Source organism: Hyperolius riggenbachi, chromosome 10 (genome assembly GCF_040937935.1).
Source record: "Hyperolius riggenbachi isolate aHypRig1 chromosome 10, aHypRig1.pri, whole genome shotgun sequence".
NCBI lineage: Eukaryota > Metazoa > Chordata > Amphibia > Anura > Hyperoliidae > Hyperolius > Hyperolius riggenbachi.
Window position 1 is genome coordinate 274,516,764 of NC_090655.1, and position 16,014 is coordinate 274,532,777.

At 46.2% G+C, this 16,014-nt stretch overlaps 1 protein-coding gene across 1 annotated transcript; it reads left to right on the plus strand.

Moving 5' to 3' along the window:
* Positions 1–269: 269 nt before the first annotated feature.
* LOC137535458 (uncharacterized) lies at positions 270–15,125 on the plus strand. The gene is made up of 3 exons (XM_068257289.1): positions 270–357; positions 5,692–7,216; positions 12,267–15,125. Exons 2-3 carry the CDS (start codon positions 5,758–5,760, stop codon positions 13,484–13,486), a joined length of 2,679 nt encoding a protein of 892 aa, XP_068113390.1. The 5' UTR covers positions 270–357; positions 5,692–5,757; the 3' UTR covers positions 13,487–15,125.
* Positions 15,126–16,014: the final 889 nt, after the last annotated feature.

Consider the following 16,014-nt stretch of genomic DNA (forward strand, 5'->3'; position numbering starts at 1 on the left):
TGTTCGGGCACATGTGTAAGTATGTGTGTGTGTGTGTATGTGTGTATGTATGGAATCCAAATAGCAGCTCTACATTTCTAATCTGCATAACAATAATTAATAATAGCAACAACAGCAATATTGAAAAGAATAATTTAAGATGGCAGAGTGCAGGTGATTCCATAAACCAAGGCTGCAGTTAGCCAATGCACCACAAGATGGCGATCTCACCTCTCCCAGGTGGAACGCACAAATAGGGGGGGGAAAAGACAGGAAGTAATAAAGTCAAAGAAAGGAAGAAATGTAATTTAGACTGGAATTGATGTAATAGCGGTACGACACTTTGCAAGCGGTGGAGAGGAGACACGGCTGGAAGAGGTGATTGTTTAACTCTTGTTATATATCGTGCAGAGCAGAGGTCGGGGTGGTGATACTTGTTATATATTGCGCAGAGCAGAGGTCGGGGTGGACATACTTGTTATATATTGGGCAGAGCAGAGGTCGGGTGGACATACTTGTTATATATTGGGCAGAGCAGAGGTCGGGGTGACATACTTGTTATATATTGGGCAGAGCAGAGGTCGGGTGGACATACTTGTTATATATTGGGCAGAGCAGAGGTCGGGGTGGTGATACTTGTTATATATTGAGCAGAGCAGAGGTTGGGGTGGACATACTTGTTATATATTGGGCAGAGCAGAGGTCGGGGTGGGCATACTTGTTATATATCAGGCAGAGCAGAGGTCGGGGTGGACATACTTGTTATATATTGGGCAGAGCAGAGGTCGGGGTGGTGATACTTGTTATATATTGAGCAGAGCAGAGGTTGGGGTGGACATACTTGTTATATATTGGGCAGAGCAGAGGTCGGGGTGGGCATACTTGTTATATATCAGGCAGAGCAGAGGTCGGGGTGGACATACTTGTTATATATTGGGCAGAGCAGAGGTCGGGGTGGACATACTTGTTATATATTGGGCAGAGCAGAGGTCGGGGTGGACATACTTGTTATATATTGGGCAGAGCAGAGGTCGGGGTGGACATACTTGTTATATATCGGGCAGAGCAGAGGTCAGGGTGGACATACTTGTTATATATCAGGCAGAGCAGAGGTCGGGGTGGACATACTTGTTATATATTGGGCAGAGCAGAGGTCGGGGTAGACATACTTGATATATATTGGGCAGTGCAGAGGTCGGGGTGGGCATACTTGTTATATATCGGGCAGAGCAGAGGTCAGGGTGGACATACTTGTTATATATTGGGCAGAGCAGAGGTCGGGGTGGACATACTTGTTATATATTGGGCAGAGCAGAGGTCGAGGTGGACATACATGTTATATATTGGGCAGAGCAGAGGTCTGGGTGGACATACTTGTTATATATTGGGCAGAGCAGAGGTCAGGGTGGACATACTTGTTATATATTGGGCAGAGCAGAGGTCGGGGTGGATATACTTGTTACATATTGGGCAGAGCAGAGGTCGGGGTGGACATACTTGTTATATACTGGGCAGAGCAGAGGTCGGGGTGGACATACTTGTTATATATTGGGCAGAGCAGAGGTCGGGGTGGACATACATGTTATATATTGGGCAGAGCAGAGGTCGGGGTGGACATACATGTTATATATTGGCCAGAGCAGAGGTCAGGGTGGACATACTTGTTATGTATTGGGCAGAGCAGAGGTTGGGGTGGATATACTTGTTATATATTGAGCAGAGGTCGGGGTGGACATACTTGTTATATATTGGGCAGAGCAGAGGTCGGGGTGGACATACATGTTATATATTGGGCAGAGCAGAGGTCGGGGTGGACATACATGTTATATATTGGGCAGAGCAGAGGCCGGGGAGGACATACTTGTTATGTATTGGGCAGAGCAGAGGTCGGGGTGGGCATACTTGTTATATATCAGGCAGAGCAGAGGTCGGGGTGGACATACTTGTTATATATTGGGCAGAGCAGAGGTCGGGGTGGACATACTTGTTATATATTGGGCAGAGCAGAGGTCGGGGTGGACATACTTGTTATATATTGGGCAGAGCAGAGGTCGGGGTGGACATACTTGTTATATATCGGGCAGAGCAGAGGTCAGGGTGGACATACTTGTTATATATCAGGCAGAGCAGAGGTCGGGGTGGGCATACTTGTTATATATCGGGCAGAGCAGAGGTCAGGGTGGACATACTTGTTATATATTGGGCAGAGCAGAGGTCGGGGTGGACATACTTGTTATATATTGGGCAGAGCAGAGGTCGAGGTGGACATACATGTTATATATTGGGCAGAGCAGAGGTCTGGGTGGACATACTTGTTATATATTGGGCAGAGCAGAGGTCGGGGTGGACATACTTGTTATATATTGGGCAGAGCAGAGGTCGGGGTGGATATACTTGTTATATATTGGGCAGAGCAGAGGTCGGGGTGGACATACTTGTTATATACTGGGCAGAGCAGAGGTCGGGGTGGACATACTTGTTATATATTGGGCAGAGCAGAGGTCGGGGTGGACATACATGTTATATATTGGGCAGAGCAGAGGTCGGGGTGGACATACATGTTATATATTGGCCAGAGCAGAGGTCAGGGTGGACATACTTGTTATGTATTGGGCAGAGCAGAGGTTGGGGTGGATATACTTGTTATATATTGAGCAGAGGTCGGGGTGGACATACTTGTTATATATTGGGCAGAGCAGAGGTCGGGGTGGACATACATGTTATATATTGGGCAGAGCAGAGGTCGGGGTGGACATACATGTTATATATTGGGCAGAGCAGTGGTCGGGGTGGACATACTTGTTATATATTGGGTAGAGCAGAGGTCGGGGTGGACATACTTGTTATATATTGGGCAGAGCAGAGGTCGGGGTGGACATACTTGTTATATATTGAGCAGAGCAGAGGTCAGGGTGGACATACTTGTTATATATTAGGCAGAGCAGAGGTCAGGGTGGACATACTTGTTATATATTAGGCAGAGCAGAGGTCGGGATGGACATACTTGTTATATATTGAGCAGAGCAGAGGTCGGGGTGGACATACTAGTTATATATTGGGCGGAGCAGAGGTTGGGGAGGACATACTTGTTATATATTGGGCAGAGCAGAGGTCAGGGTGGACATACTTGTTATATATTAGGGAGAGCAGAGGTCAGGGTGGTCATACTTGTTATATATTGGGCAGAGTAGAGGTCGGGGTGGACATACTTGTTATATATTGAGCAGAGCAGAGGTCGGGGTGGACATACTTGTTATATATTGGGCAGGGCAGTGGTCGGGGGTGAACATACTTGTTATATATTGGGCAGAGCAGAGGTCGGGGTGGACATACTTGTTATATATTGGGCAGAGCAGAGGTCGGGGTAGACATACTTGTTATGTATTAGGCAGAACAGAGGTCGGGGTGGACATACTTGTTATATATTGGGCAGAGCAGAGGTTGGAGTGGACATACTTGTTATATATATATTGAGCAGAGCAGAGGTCGGGGTGGACATACTTGTTATATATTGGGCAGAGCAGAGGTCGGGGTGGACATACTTGTTATATATTGGGCAGAGCAGAGGTCGGGGTGGACGTACTTGTTATATACTGGGCAGAGCAGAGGTCGGGGTGGACATACTTGTTATATATTGGGCAGAGCACAGGTCGGGGTGGACATACTTGTTATATATTGGGCAAGGCAGAGGTCGGGATGGACATGTTATGTATTGGGCAGAGCAGAGGTCGGGGTGGACATACTTGTTATATATTGGGCAGAGCAGAGGTCGGGGTGGACATACTTGTTATATATTGGGCAGAGCAGAAGTCAGGGTGGACATACTTGTTATATATTGGGCAGAGCAGAGGTCGGGGTGGACATACTTGTTATATATCGGGCAGAGCAGTGGTCGGGGTGGACATACTTGTTATATATTGGGCAGAGCAGAGGTCGGGGTGGACATACTTGTTATATATCGTGCAGAGCAGAGGTCGGGGTGGTGATACTTGTTATATATTGGGCAGAGCAGAGGTCGGGATGGACATACTTGTTATATATCGGGCAGAGCAGAGGCCGGGGCGGACATACTTGTTATATATTGGGCAGGGCAGAGGTCGGGATGGACATGTTATATATTGGGCAGAGCAGAGGGCGGGGTGGGCCTACTTTGTTACAGAGGAGGTCAGTGTGGAGCTGTGACTGGCTGTTCTTGTATGCCATGGAATACTGAGCCCATAAGATCCTCGTGGAGCAGCTGCCACCTCCAGCTGGTGCCTCACACGTATGCACACTCTCTGTATTACCTTATCTCTGGATTTCTATTACTTCTTATACTATAAATAATGCAGCTAAATACACCTGTTATTATCTGTGTTTATTACTGCAGTCACAGGAGGTTTATGTCCCGCAGTGGGAGAGGTTGGAGTCTTCACAGAGATGATGGCTGGTGGGGCACAGCTAGGAGGTGGAGCCAGGTAACAAGGGGCGTGGCTGGTAGGACAGACAGAGAAGATGGAGGCTGCAGCTGGAGAGGGGTTGGGTGGCCTCTGCTAGTGTTGGGCGAACACCTGGATATTCGGGTTCGGGCCGAACAGGCCGAACATGGGCCAGATGTTCGGCATGTTCGGCCCGAACCCCGAACTCAATGCAAGTCAATGGGGACCCGAACATGCCGCAATACGGCCCCCCTACGGGGTCGCAGGCATAAGGGGGGAGCATGCCCCGATCGCGGGGGGGAGGGGGGGGGCGGAAATTCCCCCCACCCCCTCCGCTAGCGCTCCCCCCTCTGCCCGCTTCCCCATAAAAAAGTTGGCGTAAAGTTAAATAGTACCGGTGGTGGCTGGCTGGCAGTGGTGTGAGTGAGGAGGAGGAGGAGGAGGAGTCCGAGTATGATGCGTTGAGGCCGGGCAGCGGGCGGTTAAGCGGTAGTACCCTTGTGGTACTTCCGCCCTTTCTCTGACCTCGCGTACCCTCGTATGCGTCATCACGTAGAGGACGTGAGGTCAGAGAAAGGGCGGAAGTACCACAAGGTTACTACCGCTGAACCGCCCGCTGCCCGGCCTCAACGCGTCATACTCGGACTCCTCCTCCTCCTCCTCCTTACACCACTGCCAGCCAGCCACTGCAGCAGCCACCACCGGTACTATTTAACTTTACGCCAACTTTTTTATGGGGAAGCGGGCAGAGGGGGGAGCGCTAGCGGAGGGGGTGGGGGGAATTTCCGACCCCCCCCCCGCGCGATCGGGGCATGCTCCCCCCTTATGCCTGCGACCCCATAGGGGGGCCGTATTCGGCCGAACAGGGGCCCTGTTCGGCCGGGCATTGAGCAGTTCGGGCGAACCCGAACAGTTTGGCCGAACACCACCAGGTGTTCGGCCGAACTCGAACATCACCCGAACAGGGTGATGTTCTGCAGAACCCGAACAGTGGCGAACACTGTTCGCCCAACACTAGCCTCTGCTGCTTTGGTCCTGGTATTGGCACTGCCCCAGCTGGCAGGTTTGTTGCTATGGCTCTTGGAAGGTTTGGGGTTAGTAGGTGTGGGACAGGTGGGCTCAGGTCTGGTCAGGATATGGAGCTGCAGTCCCATCTGCCTAGTACATCAGGTGCCATAGCCATAAGTAATGATAATTTATAGCTAATTATCACCCCCTAGCAAATTATGTTCTTTTCTGTGTTCTGTTTATTGATTCTAATATCTTACAGCTATAATCTGTTATCTTTTTTCAGAACTGAGATCTGAGCTCAAAGAGCAAGAATGTGAGGAGTGATCAGCAGTCTATAGAGAAGGGTGACATGATGAGTACAATTAAACAGGAAGAAGAAGAGTCTTTTGTGAGGAGTGATCAGGAGTCTATGGAGGAGGGTGACATGATGAGGACAATTAAAGAGGAAGAAGAGACGTATGTGAGGAGTGATCAGCAGTCTGAGGAGGGTGACATGATGAGGACAATTAAAGAGGAAGAAGAAGAGACATATGTAAGGAGTGATCAGCAGTCTATGGAGAAGGGTGACATGATGACAATTAAAGAGGAAGAAGAAGAGACATATGTGAGGAGTGATCAGCAGTCTGTGGAGGAGGGTGACATGATGACAATTAAAAAGGAAGAAGAAGAGACGTATGTGAGGATTAATCAGCAGTGTGTGGAAGAGGGTGACATGATGAGGACAATTAAAGAGGAAGAAGAAGAGACATATGTGAGGAGTGATCAGCAGTGTGTGGAGGAGGGTGACATGATGAGGACAATTAAAGAGGAAGAAGAAGAGAAGTATGTGAGGAGTGATCAGCAGTCTATGGAGGAGGGTGAAATGATGAGGACAATTAAAGAGGAAGAAGAAGAGACATATGTGAGGAGTGATCAGCAGTCTATGGAGGAGGGTGACATGATGAGGACAATTAAAGAGCAAGAAGAAGAGAAGTACGTGAGGAGTGATCAGCAGTCTTTGGAGGAGGGAGACATGTTGGGGACAATTAAGAAGGAAGAAGAAGAGACATATGTGAGGAGTGATCAGCAGTCTGTGGAGGAGGGGGAGATGATGAGGACAAGTAAAGAGGAAGAAGAAGAGACGTATGTGAGGAGTGATCAGCAGTCTATGGAGGAGGGAGACATGATGGGGACAATTAAGAAGGAAGAAGAAGATACATATGTGAGGAGTGATCAGCAGTCTGTGGAGGAGGGGGACATGATGGTGACAATTAAGAAGGAAGAAGAAGATACATATGTGAGGAGTGATCAGCAGTCTATGGAGGAGGGGGACATGATGAGGACAATTAAGAAGGAAGAAGAAGAGACATATGTGAGGAGTGATCAGCAGTCTGTGGAGGAGGGGGACATGATGGTGATAATTAAGAAGGAAGAAGAAGATACATATGTGAGGAGTGATCAGCAGTCTATGGAGGAGGGGGACATGATGAGGACAATTAAGAAGGAAGAAGAAGAGACATATGTGAGGAGTGATCAGCAGTCTATGGAGGAGGGGGACATGATGAGGACAATTAAGAAGGAAGAAGAGACATATGTGAGGAGTGATCAGCAGTCTGTGGAGGAGGGGGACATGATGGGGACAATTAAGAAGGAAGAAGATGATACATATGTGAGGAGTGATCAGCAGTCTGTGGAGGAGGGGGACATGATGAGGACAAGTAAAGAGGAAGAAGAAGATACATATGTGAGGAGTGATCAGCAGTCTGTGGAGGAGGGTGACATGATGAGGACAAGTAAAGAGGAAGATGTTCTTATAGAGGGTAGAACAGGTGAGTAATCAACATTAAATACTGAATATCTTTAGTTATTATGACAGTGTCACTGCTCACAGACTGGCCATATTAGGGGTTATGCTATGTATGCATGTTGTCATCTAAAACTATCTTTACTGATTCCATTTTGTGACCGCTTACTAACAATAACAGTACAGACACACTGATTGCTTTGGAGGTCTCTGGTCTGTTTTGTCACATATAGGGCTACAGGCCTGTAATAATCTGATAATGGCCACTGTACATTAAATAGAATCTGTACTCTAAAATTCTTACAATAAAAAGCATACCATTCTATTCATTGTGTTCTCCTGGGCCCCTCTGTGCTGTTTCTGCCTCTCCCTGCTGCAATCCTGGCTTGTAATTGCCATTTTTATGCAGTGTTTACAAACAAAAGACATAGCAAGTTATAGGCTGAGAGGAGCTCAGTGTGTGAGTCATACAGTGTGTGCAGGGGGCCTGGAGAGGGTGTGTATAGCTTCTATCCAATCCCAAGCAGCACAGCACATTCCAGCTTGACTGCCTCAGCCCGACAGAGCCGACAGAGGAGAGAAGATTAGATCATATAACAGAGATAATACAGCCACTGTGCACCTAGGAAAGGCTGCAGTTAGACAGAGCACATTAGAACAGGTATAGGAACTTATAGGATAGAAGAAATAAGGAGGAAAATGTTGTCTCTTTAAGCAGTCTTTTATGCCGCACAATTGTCAAACAACTTGTTGTCAAACAACTTAAAACAACTAAAAAAAGTGTTTTGCTATTGTTAAAAAAGCTGATAAGATTGATAAGAAGGCAATCTAACAGTTGGGTTGACTTCTTATCAGTCTTATCTTGAAAAATAGTAAAATACTTTTTTTTTAATTGTTTCAACTTCTTTCACAACAAAAGTTGTTTGACAATTTTGCTGCATAAAAGACGGCTGCTGATTGTGTATATGGGCTTCACTGTACCCAGATTGGTCACAGCAGGTGGATTGACTTCAGCTGCGTCTTATCAGTCGTCGGTCGCCTCTTATCAGTAATATTTTACTTGACAAAAGTTGCCCCACTTCTTCACGTTGTTTTATAATTGTGTATTTAAAATACTTTTGTTGAGTGTGTGTATGAAGCTTTAGTGTTACCGGCCTGTAATAAGCAGATAATGGTCACTGTACATTACTGTACACAGATTGGTCACAGTAGGGGTGACTTAGTGTTACTGGCCTGTAATAAGCTGGTAATGGTCACTGTACATTACTGTACATTGGTCATAGTAGGGGTGACTTAGTGTTACCGGCCTGTAATAAGCTGATAATGGTCACTGTACATTACTGTACACAGATTGGTCACAGTAGGGGTGACTTAGTGTTACTGGCCTTTAATAAGCTGATAATGGTCACTGTACACTACTGTACACAGATTGGTCACAGTAGGGGTGACTTAGTGTTACTGGCCTGTAATAAGCTGATAATGATTACTGTACACAGATTGGTCACAGTAGGGGTGATTTAGTAGCAGAACGCAATGGACGTTAAGGTAAGTGCCTGTTTTTAATCTTGGGAGGTGTGTGCGGGCGGCTCTTCCCGGCGCTGGCCACGCTGGGGAGATCGCCTGCACCCCCCAGCCTCCACCTCCGAGGTGCCGCTGTGTGGGTTCCAGGCGGTGAGAGAGCCTGGGACCCCCGCGGCCCCCCGGTTGTATGGGGGCAATGGGAAGCCTCCTCGTGGCGCCCCTGGATAGTGCTATGTAGCATGAACTAATTCCCGCAGGGCGATTGTTTTGCGGTTTTTGGTTTTTGACCCTGCATATTTAGGCATGCTTAGTGTTACTGGCCTGTAATAAGCTGATAATGGCCACTGTACATTACTGTACACAGATTGGTCACAGTAGGAGTGACTTAGTGTTACTGGCCTGTAATAAGCTGATAATGGTCACTGTACATTACTGTACACAGATTGGTCACAGTAGGGGTGACTTAGTGTTACTGGCCTGTAATAAGCGGATTATGGTCACTTTACAATACTGTACACAGATTGGCCACAGTAGGGGTGACTAGTGTTACCAGCCTGTACAGTGGTTTGCAAAAGTATTTGGCCCCCTTGAAGTTTTCCACATTTTGTCATATTACTGCCACAAACATGAATCAAGTTTATTGGAATTCCACATGAAAGGCCAATATAATGTGGTGTACACGGGAGAAGTGGAACCAAAATCATACATGATTCCATACATTTTTTACAAATAAATAACTGCAAAGTGGAGTGTGCGTAATTATTCAGCCCCCTTTGGTCTGAGTGCAGTCAGTTGCCCATAGACATTGCCTGATGAGTGCTAATGACTATAGAGAGTGCACCTGTGTTTAATCTAATGTCAGTACAAATACAGCTGCTCTGTGATGGCCTCAGAGGTTGTCTAAGAGAATATTGGGAGCAACAACACCATGAAGTCCAAAGAACACACCAGACAGGTCAGGGATAAAGAAATTTCAAGCAGGCTTAGGCTACAACAAGATTTCCAAAGCCTTGAACATCCCACGGAGCACAGTTCAAGCGATCATTCAGAAATGGAAGGAGTATGGCACAACTGTAAACCTACCAAGACAAGGCCGCCCACCTAAACTTACAGGCCGAACATGGAGAGTGCTGATCAGAATGCAGTCAAGAGGTCCATGGTGACTCTGGACGAGCTGCAGAGATCTACAGCTCAGGTGGGGGAATCTGTCCATAGGACAACTATTAGTCATGCACTGCACAAAGTTGGCCTTTGTGGAAGAGTGGCAAGAAGAAAGGCATTGTTAACAGAAAGCATAAGAAGTCCCGTTTGCAGTTTGCCACAAGCCATGTGGGGGACACAGCAAACATGTGGAAGAAGGTGCTCTGGTCAGATGAGACCAAAATGGAACTTTTTGGCCAAAATGCAAAATGCTATGTGTGGCAGAAAACGAACACTGCACATCACTCTGAACACACCATCCCCACTGTCAAATATGGTGGTGGCAGCATCATGCTCAGGGGTGCTTCTCTTCAGCAGGGACAGGGAAGCTGGTCAGAGTTGATGGGAAGATGGATGGAGCCAAATACAGGGCAATCTTGGAAGAAAACCTCTTGGAGTCTGCAAAAGACTTGAGACTGCGGCGGAGGTTCACCTTCCAGCAGGACAACGACCCTAAACATAAAGCCAGGGCAACAATGGAATGGTTTAAAACAAAACATATCCGTGTGTTAGAATGGCCCAGTCAAAGTCCAGATCTAAATCAAATCGAGAATCTGTGGCAAGATCTGAAAACTGCTGTTCACAAACGCTGTCCATCTAATCTGACTGAGCTGGAGTTGTTTTGCAAAGAAGAATGGACAAGGATTTCAGTCTCTAGATGTGCAAAGCTGGTAGAGACATACCCTAAAAGACTGGCAGCTGTAATTGCAGCAAAAGGTGGTTCTACAAAGTATTGACTCAGGGGGGCTGAATAATTATGCACACCCCACTTTGAAGTTATTAATTTGCAAAAAATGTTTGGAATCATGTATGATTTTCGTTCCACTTCTCACGTGTACACCACTTTGTATTGGTCTTTCATGTGGAATTCCAATAAAATTGATTCATGTTTGTGGCAGTAATGTGACAAAATGTGGAAAACTTCAAGGGGGCTGAATACTTTTGCAAGCCACTGTATATATGAGGAGTTCCCTGGGGTCATGCCTTGTTTTTAGATGATTTTAATGCATCCCATGTTATACTATATCCAATAAAGATTGATATTTTTCACATGCTGGCTATCGGTTGTACATACTTCTGGCTTACTAGCCATAGAATTATTTGAGGAGGTCTATTCTCATTATTTCATGCTAACTGTTAATGGCAGAGGCCTCAAACCTGCTACAGTCGGTCATTGGGTTACTGGTGTTCAAATTATGAGAAGGGGTGGAGCCAAAAATAGCCAATCAGATTTTATTTTAATGAGAAAATGTCAACTGCTTCCATTCTCCATACATATTTGTCCAATGTCGGGTCTTCAGCTAATATATCATATAAATATAAGCATTATACGATATAGTTTAGAATATAGTTTATAACAAATTACATAAGTAACTTGTTTCAGTTTCCCTGATTGTGTCATCCTGGAGGTAAGCCACCTCCTCTGTCTACATTTTATTGGTTTATACAATTGTATCAGCTCCAGGCGCCTCTTTCCCCCTTTGCATTGTCACCTCCTCACCAGGAGGGCTCGGGCTTCAGCTTGGGCCACCAGGCCGCTCCCACCAACTATAGCTTTATCAGGAGTGTGACCAAGACCTAGAGGAAGCCCTGGTGAGCCGAGTGGAGACAGATTCCTCCACATGCCTATATGGCTGGTGCCCTAAAAAGCAGCCTTATTTTGTGAGTTTCCCTTCACACTCCACAAATCACCAGCTCAGCATTAATACTACACAATCTGGGCTCCCTTTGTCTCTGTATATTTTATAAGGTGATGAACATCTTATCTCTCAGATGAGGATACAGCGGTAATAAGAACGTGTAAGTGACACCACATTGCTCTACAAACATAACACAGATCTCTTGCTATAAGTACATATAGGTCTGTTGTCACAGGAGTAACACATTGCTTCTATTGTCTCAGCAAGCTCTGGCTGTATGGCCAATGCTTTAGCTGTAGGGAGGAACAATTGAATGCAAATATATCTGACTTGTATGCAAATATAATGCAAATTGTATGCACCTAATCACATTGGTCAGGAAATGTTTCATTGGCTGAATTCCAAGCTACATAAAATTAGCATGTAAGCTAAAGTTATTGTGATTGTCCGCCAGTAATGAGCACAACCTTCTGCAGTTCTCGGTTAGGCTGATAACTAGTGATGCTCAGTGATATGCAAATAGGTTAGAGATGGTGCAAATGTTAGGCTAATTATATGTAAAGTTATGCAGCTGCTGCATTTGGTCCATTTCTAATCTGCATATACTTTGCATCAACTCAACAATTATCAGCAGCTCACTGACCATCCCTAATGATTATTGTTCCTCCCCTCAGGATTCTCTAACAGGAAGTGATGATGTTTCTCTATTTGCAGCGCGGACTCCCGGCATCAGGAACCTCTCAGAGACTCACCTCTCTGTATCCACAGACTGTACAACGGATGATGATGTCACTGGACAAGAGTCTCCTGCAGATGTCCTGGTGACCCCAAATATTCCCCTGGACTCCCCTCCCCTGTCTAACCCTGAGGGGCCTCAGACCCAGCACAGCTCTCCCCCTGCTGGAGGGTCTTATTCCTGTTCTATATGTCGGAGATGTTTTGTTTGGAAATCACGTCTTGTCAGGCATGAGAGATCTCACACTGGTGAGAAGCCCTATCCATGTGCTGAGTGTGGGAAATGTTTTTTACGCAAAGCAAACCTTGTCTTGCATGAGAGATCTCACGCTGGGGAAAAGCCCTATTCATGTGCTGAGTGTGGGAAATGTTTTGGGCGTAAATCACATCTTTTCACACATGAGAGATCTCACACTGGTGAGAAACCCTATTCATGTACTGAGTGTGGGAAATGTTTTGGGGATAAATCAAACCTTGTTAAACATGAGAAAACGCACACTGGTGAGAAGCCCTATTCATGTGCTGAGTGTGGGAAATGTTTTGCACAGAAATCACATCTTGTCAATCACGAGAGATCTCACACTGGTGAGAAGTCTCATTCATGTGCTGAGTGTGGGAAATGTTTTAGACGTAGGTTACAGCTTGACAGACATGAGAGATCTCACACTGGTGCGAAGCCCTATTCGTGTGCTGAGTGTGGGAAATGTTTTAGACGTAGGTTACAGCTTGACAGACATGAGAGATCTCACACTGGTGCGAAGCCCTATTCATGTGCTGAGTGTGGCAAATGTTTTGAACAGAAATCACATCTTTTAATACATAAGAGATCTCACACTGGTGAGAGGCCCTATTCATGTGCTGAGTGTGGGAAATGTTTTGCACAGAAGTCAGATCTTGTCAGACATGTGAGATCTCACACTGGTGAGAAGCCCTATTCATGTGTTGATTGTGGGAAATGTTTTCCATTAAAATCAAGCCTTGTTAAACATTGGAGATCTCACACTGGTGAGAAGCCCTATCCATGTGCTGAGTGTGGGAAATGTTTTGGGAATAAATCACACCTTGTTAAACATGAGAAATCTCACACTGTTGAGAAACCCTATGCATGTGCTGAGTGTGGGAAAAGTTTTGCGCATAATTCAAAACGTGTTTCACATGAGAGAACTCATACTGCAAATAGCCCTAGTATCACTTGCTGAGTGTGGGAAATGTTTTGGGTGTAAATGACACTTTGTCACACAAGAGAGAACTCACACTGGTGAGTAGCCCATTAAAGGAGTTCTCTTCAAAATATAAACAGACACTTACCTGGGCCTTCTATAAACCCTTTGTAGCTGTAATCTCTAACGCCGTCTTCCTCTGATCCGCCGTTCCCCACCGCCGGCCCCGGTGTAGCGCGGCATCTTACTCAACTGCGGCTGGGCGGCCGTGGCTGTGCGTGTGCTCGCTCCCGCGTGCTTCATCGGAACAAGAAAACTTCTTATTACACAATAATTCCCCGGTGCCAGCGGCAGGGAATGGCAGATCGGAGGAGGACGGCGCGGGACATTACTGCTACAGGGGGCTGATGGAAGCCCCACAGGTAAGTGTTTGAAACTCCCCCGAAAAAAGCCTTTTACAATCTCTAAAGTGAAATGACATGGAGATAAATATGGGCACATATAGTACTAAGCCTAGTTAGAACTTACCTGTAATCACTTTTTATATTTTCCATGGGAAGGGTTGCTACATAAGGGTTAATGCAAATGAGGCAGATTCTGCTGTCACATGCAGCCACAGCTCTCCTGAAGAGTAAATTAAAGCCTAAACACTTTTATCTGGCTTATTAAACACTCCTGATATCAAGAACAGTGTCCTCCCCAAGCCCTTTTAGCCAGGCACTCTGCCCGATTGATTCTTGTCACCGCCCAGCTGTCTGTTCTCAGCAACAGGAATGAGCAGTGAATACTAATGAAGATGGGTGGGACACTCAGGCACAGCTCTCCCATCCTGCTAGTCAGCAGCAGGCTGGGACACTTAGTCACAGCTCTCCTATCCTGCCAGTCAGCAGCAGGGTGTGAGAATGATGTGCACAGGGCAGCAGTGGCTCTGATTATCACCTTGTAAGTGTGTATTTGTGATCTTTAAAGCATTTATAGTGTATAAACTTCTGAGCACGTTTGTTGTGCAGCAGACTGGCAGTACACAGCAATAGACCCTGACTTCTCTTCAGCTTTCCAGAGCACTGTATAGCATTCTTCCTCCTTTGCATTCCTGGGATTCACCTAGGTTTACTTTTTGTCAATCATGAACAATAAGTCCCAGGAATCCAGATGCAAGTGCACACTACTGCTGTTTCCTCAGTCAGTCAGAGCATGTATTGTTGTGTGACAGCCCCGATTATTCATCCTCTGCTACTTATGTCAGTTCCACTGGAGAAACAAAAGGCTTCTCTGCACATTTGTTTTAGGGCATCACTTGAGGGGAGAGCTGTCCTGCAATTGGGGGGCCCTGGGCAATTGCCCAGTTGGCCCATATGGAAGCGCTGGCCCTGTATTTCCCTGTCCCTCCCCACCCGGCTGGGAAACCATTCTGTGGAGAACACTGAAGAAAATGCTGAAAAGTGAATTATTAGTTTGTTTGTTGGGAGCTGAATGAGTCAGATTTTATGTCACACTAAAATGGCTGCTTTGTACAATTCAGAGTCAGAATTTAACCCTCTAATATTTTAAAACAAGAATGTGAGACAAGAATTTTTCCAGAATGAACTGAAGAAAGGAGATTTCCCTCATTCTGTCTCTCTGTAATTTTGTCTTACGGTCCCAAAAAAAAAATTATGTGAACCAAAATGCAATGAAAATAAAGTGAAAATAATAAATGAAACCCCGTTTCCTGAATGAATAGATTCCTACTTGAGCACCTATAGATGGCATTTGTACTCCAACTCTTATGGGTGCTGTGTAGCAGGAAGTGAGCTTGGCCAGAGGCATTGTGGGTATTTGTATTATTCCGTCAGCCCGGTGGGATAGTATGCGGAGAATTGCCATATTTTCTGCTATATAAGAAGCTCCAGAATATAAGATGCACCTCGGTTTAGTGGGCAAAAACCAAGGAAAAAATATACTAAACCTGGTGCGTCAATATTCCAGGAGCATCTTGTACATGTTCTCCCCCAATTGGTGCCCCCATGTCAGCCAGGCCTCCTACAATCTTACAATGAGGGGTTTGTAGGGTAGAGACCCCCGTGCAACTTCTGTATCATATTGCAGATCTCCAGCACTGCTTGTTCCCGAAATATCACATAAACTCCAATCTACGAGTCTGTAACTTGGTATGGCAGCAGCTCGGGGGTCCCTCCTCACCCTCCACATTGGGGGTCTGCAGGAGCCATGGTTGCAAAGATTCTGTGGCTCACATTTAATTTCGGGTGCATCTTTACTGTGGCACTGAAGCCCCCATAACAAGAGGAGGCTTCAGCTTTGGGGAGTCAGGAATGTGGGGGGGCTCAAACATACTGTGATAATCAGGAGTCCCGGGGACCCCCCAGGTTTCTAGGGAACTCCTACAAAGTCTCCCCTCCCCCCCCAACACAAACACACACATCAGCCCAATAATCTGCTCATGTAGAGGAAAATGTCCTTACTGTGCATATAACTCTCACCTGACATGCTCAGCTGTGACTCTCTCTGTTCCCCAGGCAACATGTCATCACCTCCTACCCTTGGAGGGACATCAATTATGCAAGGAG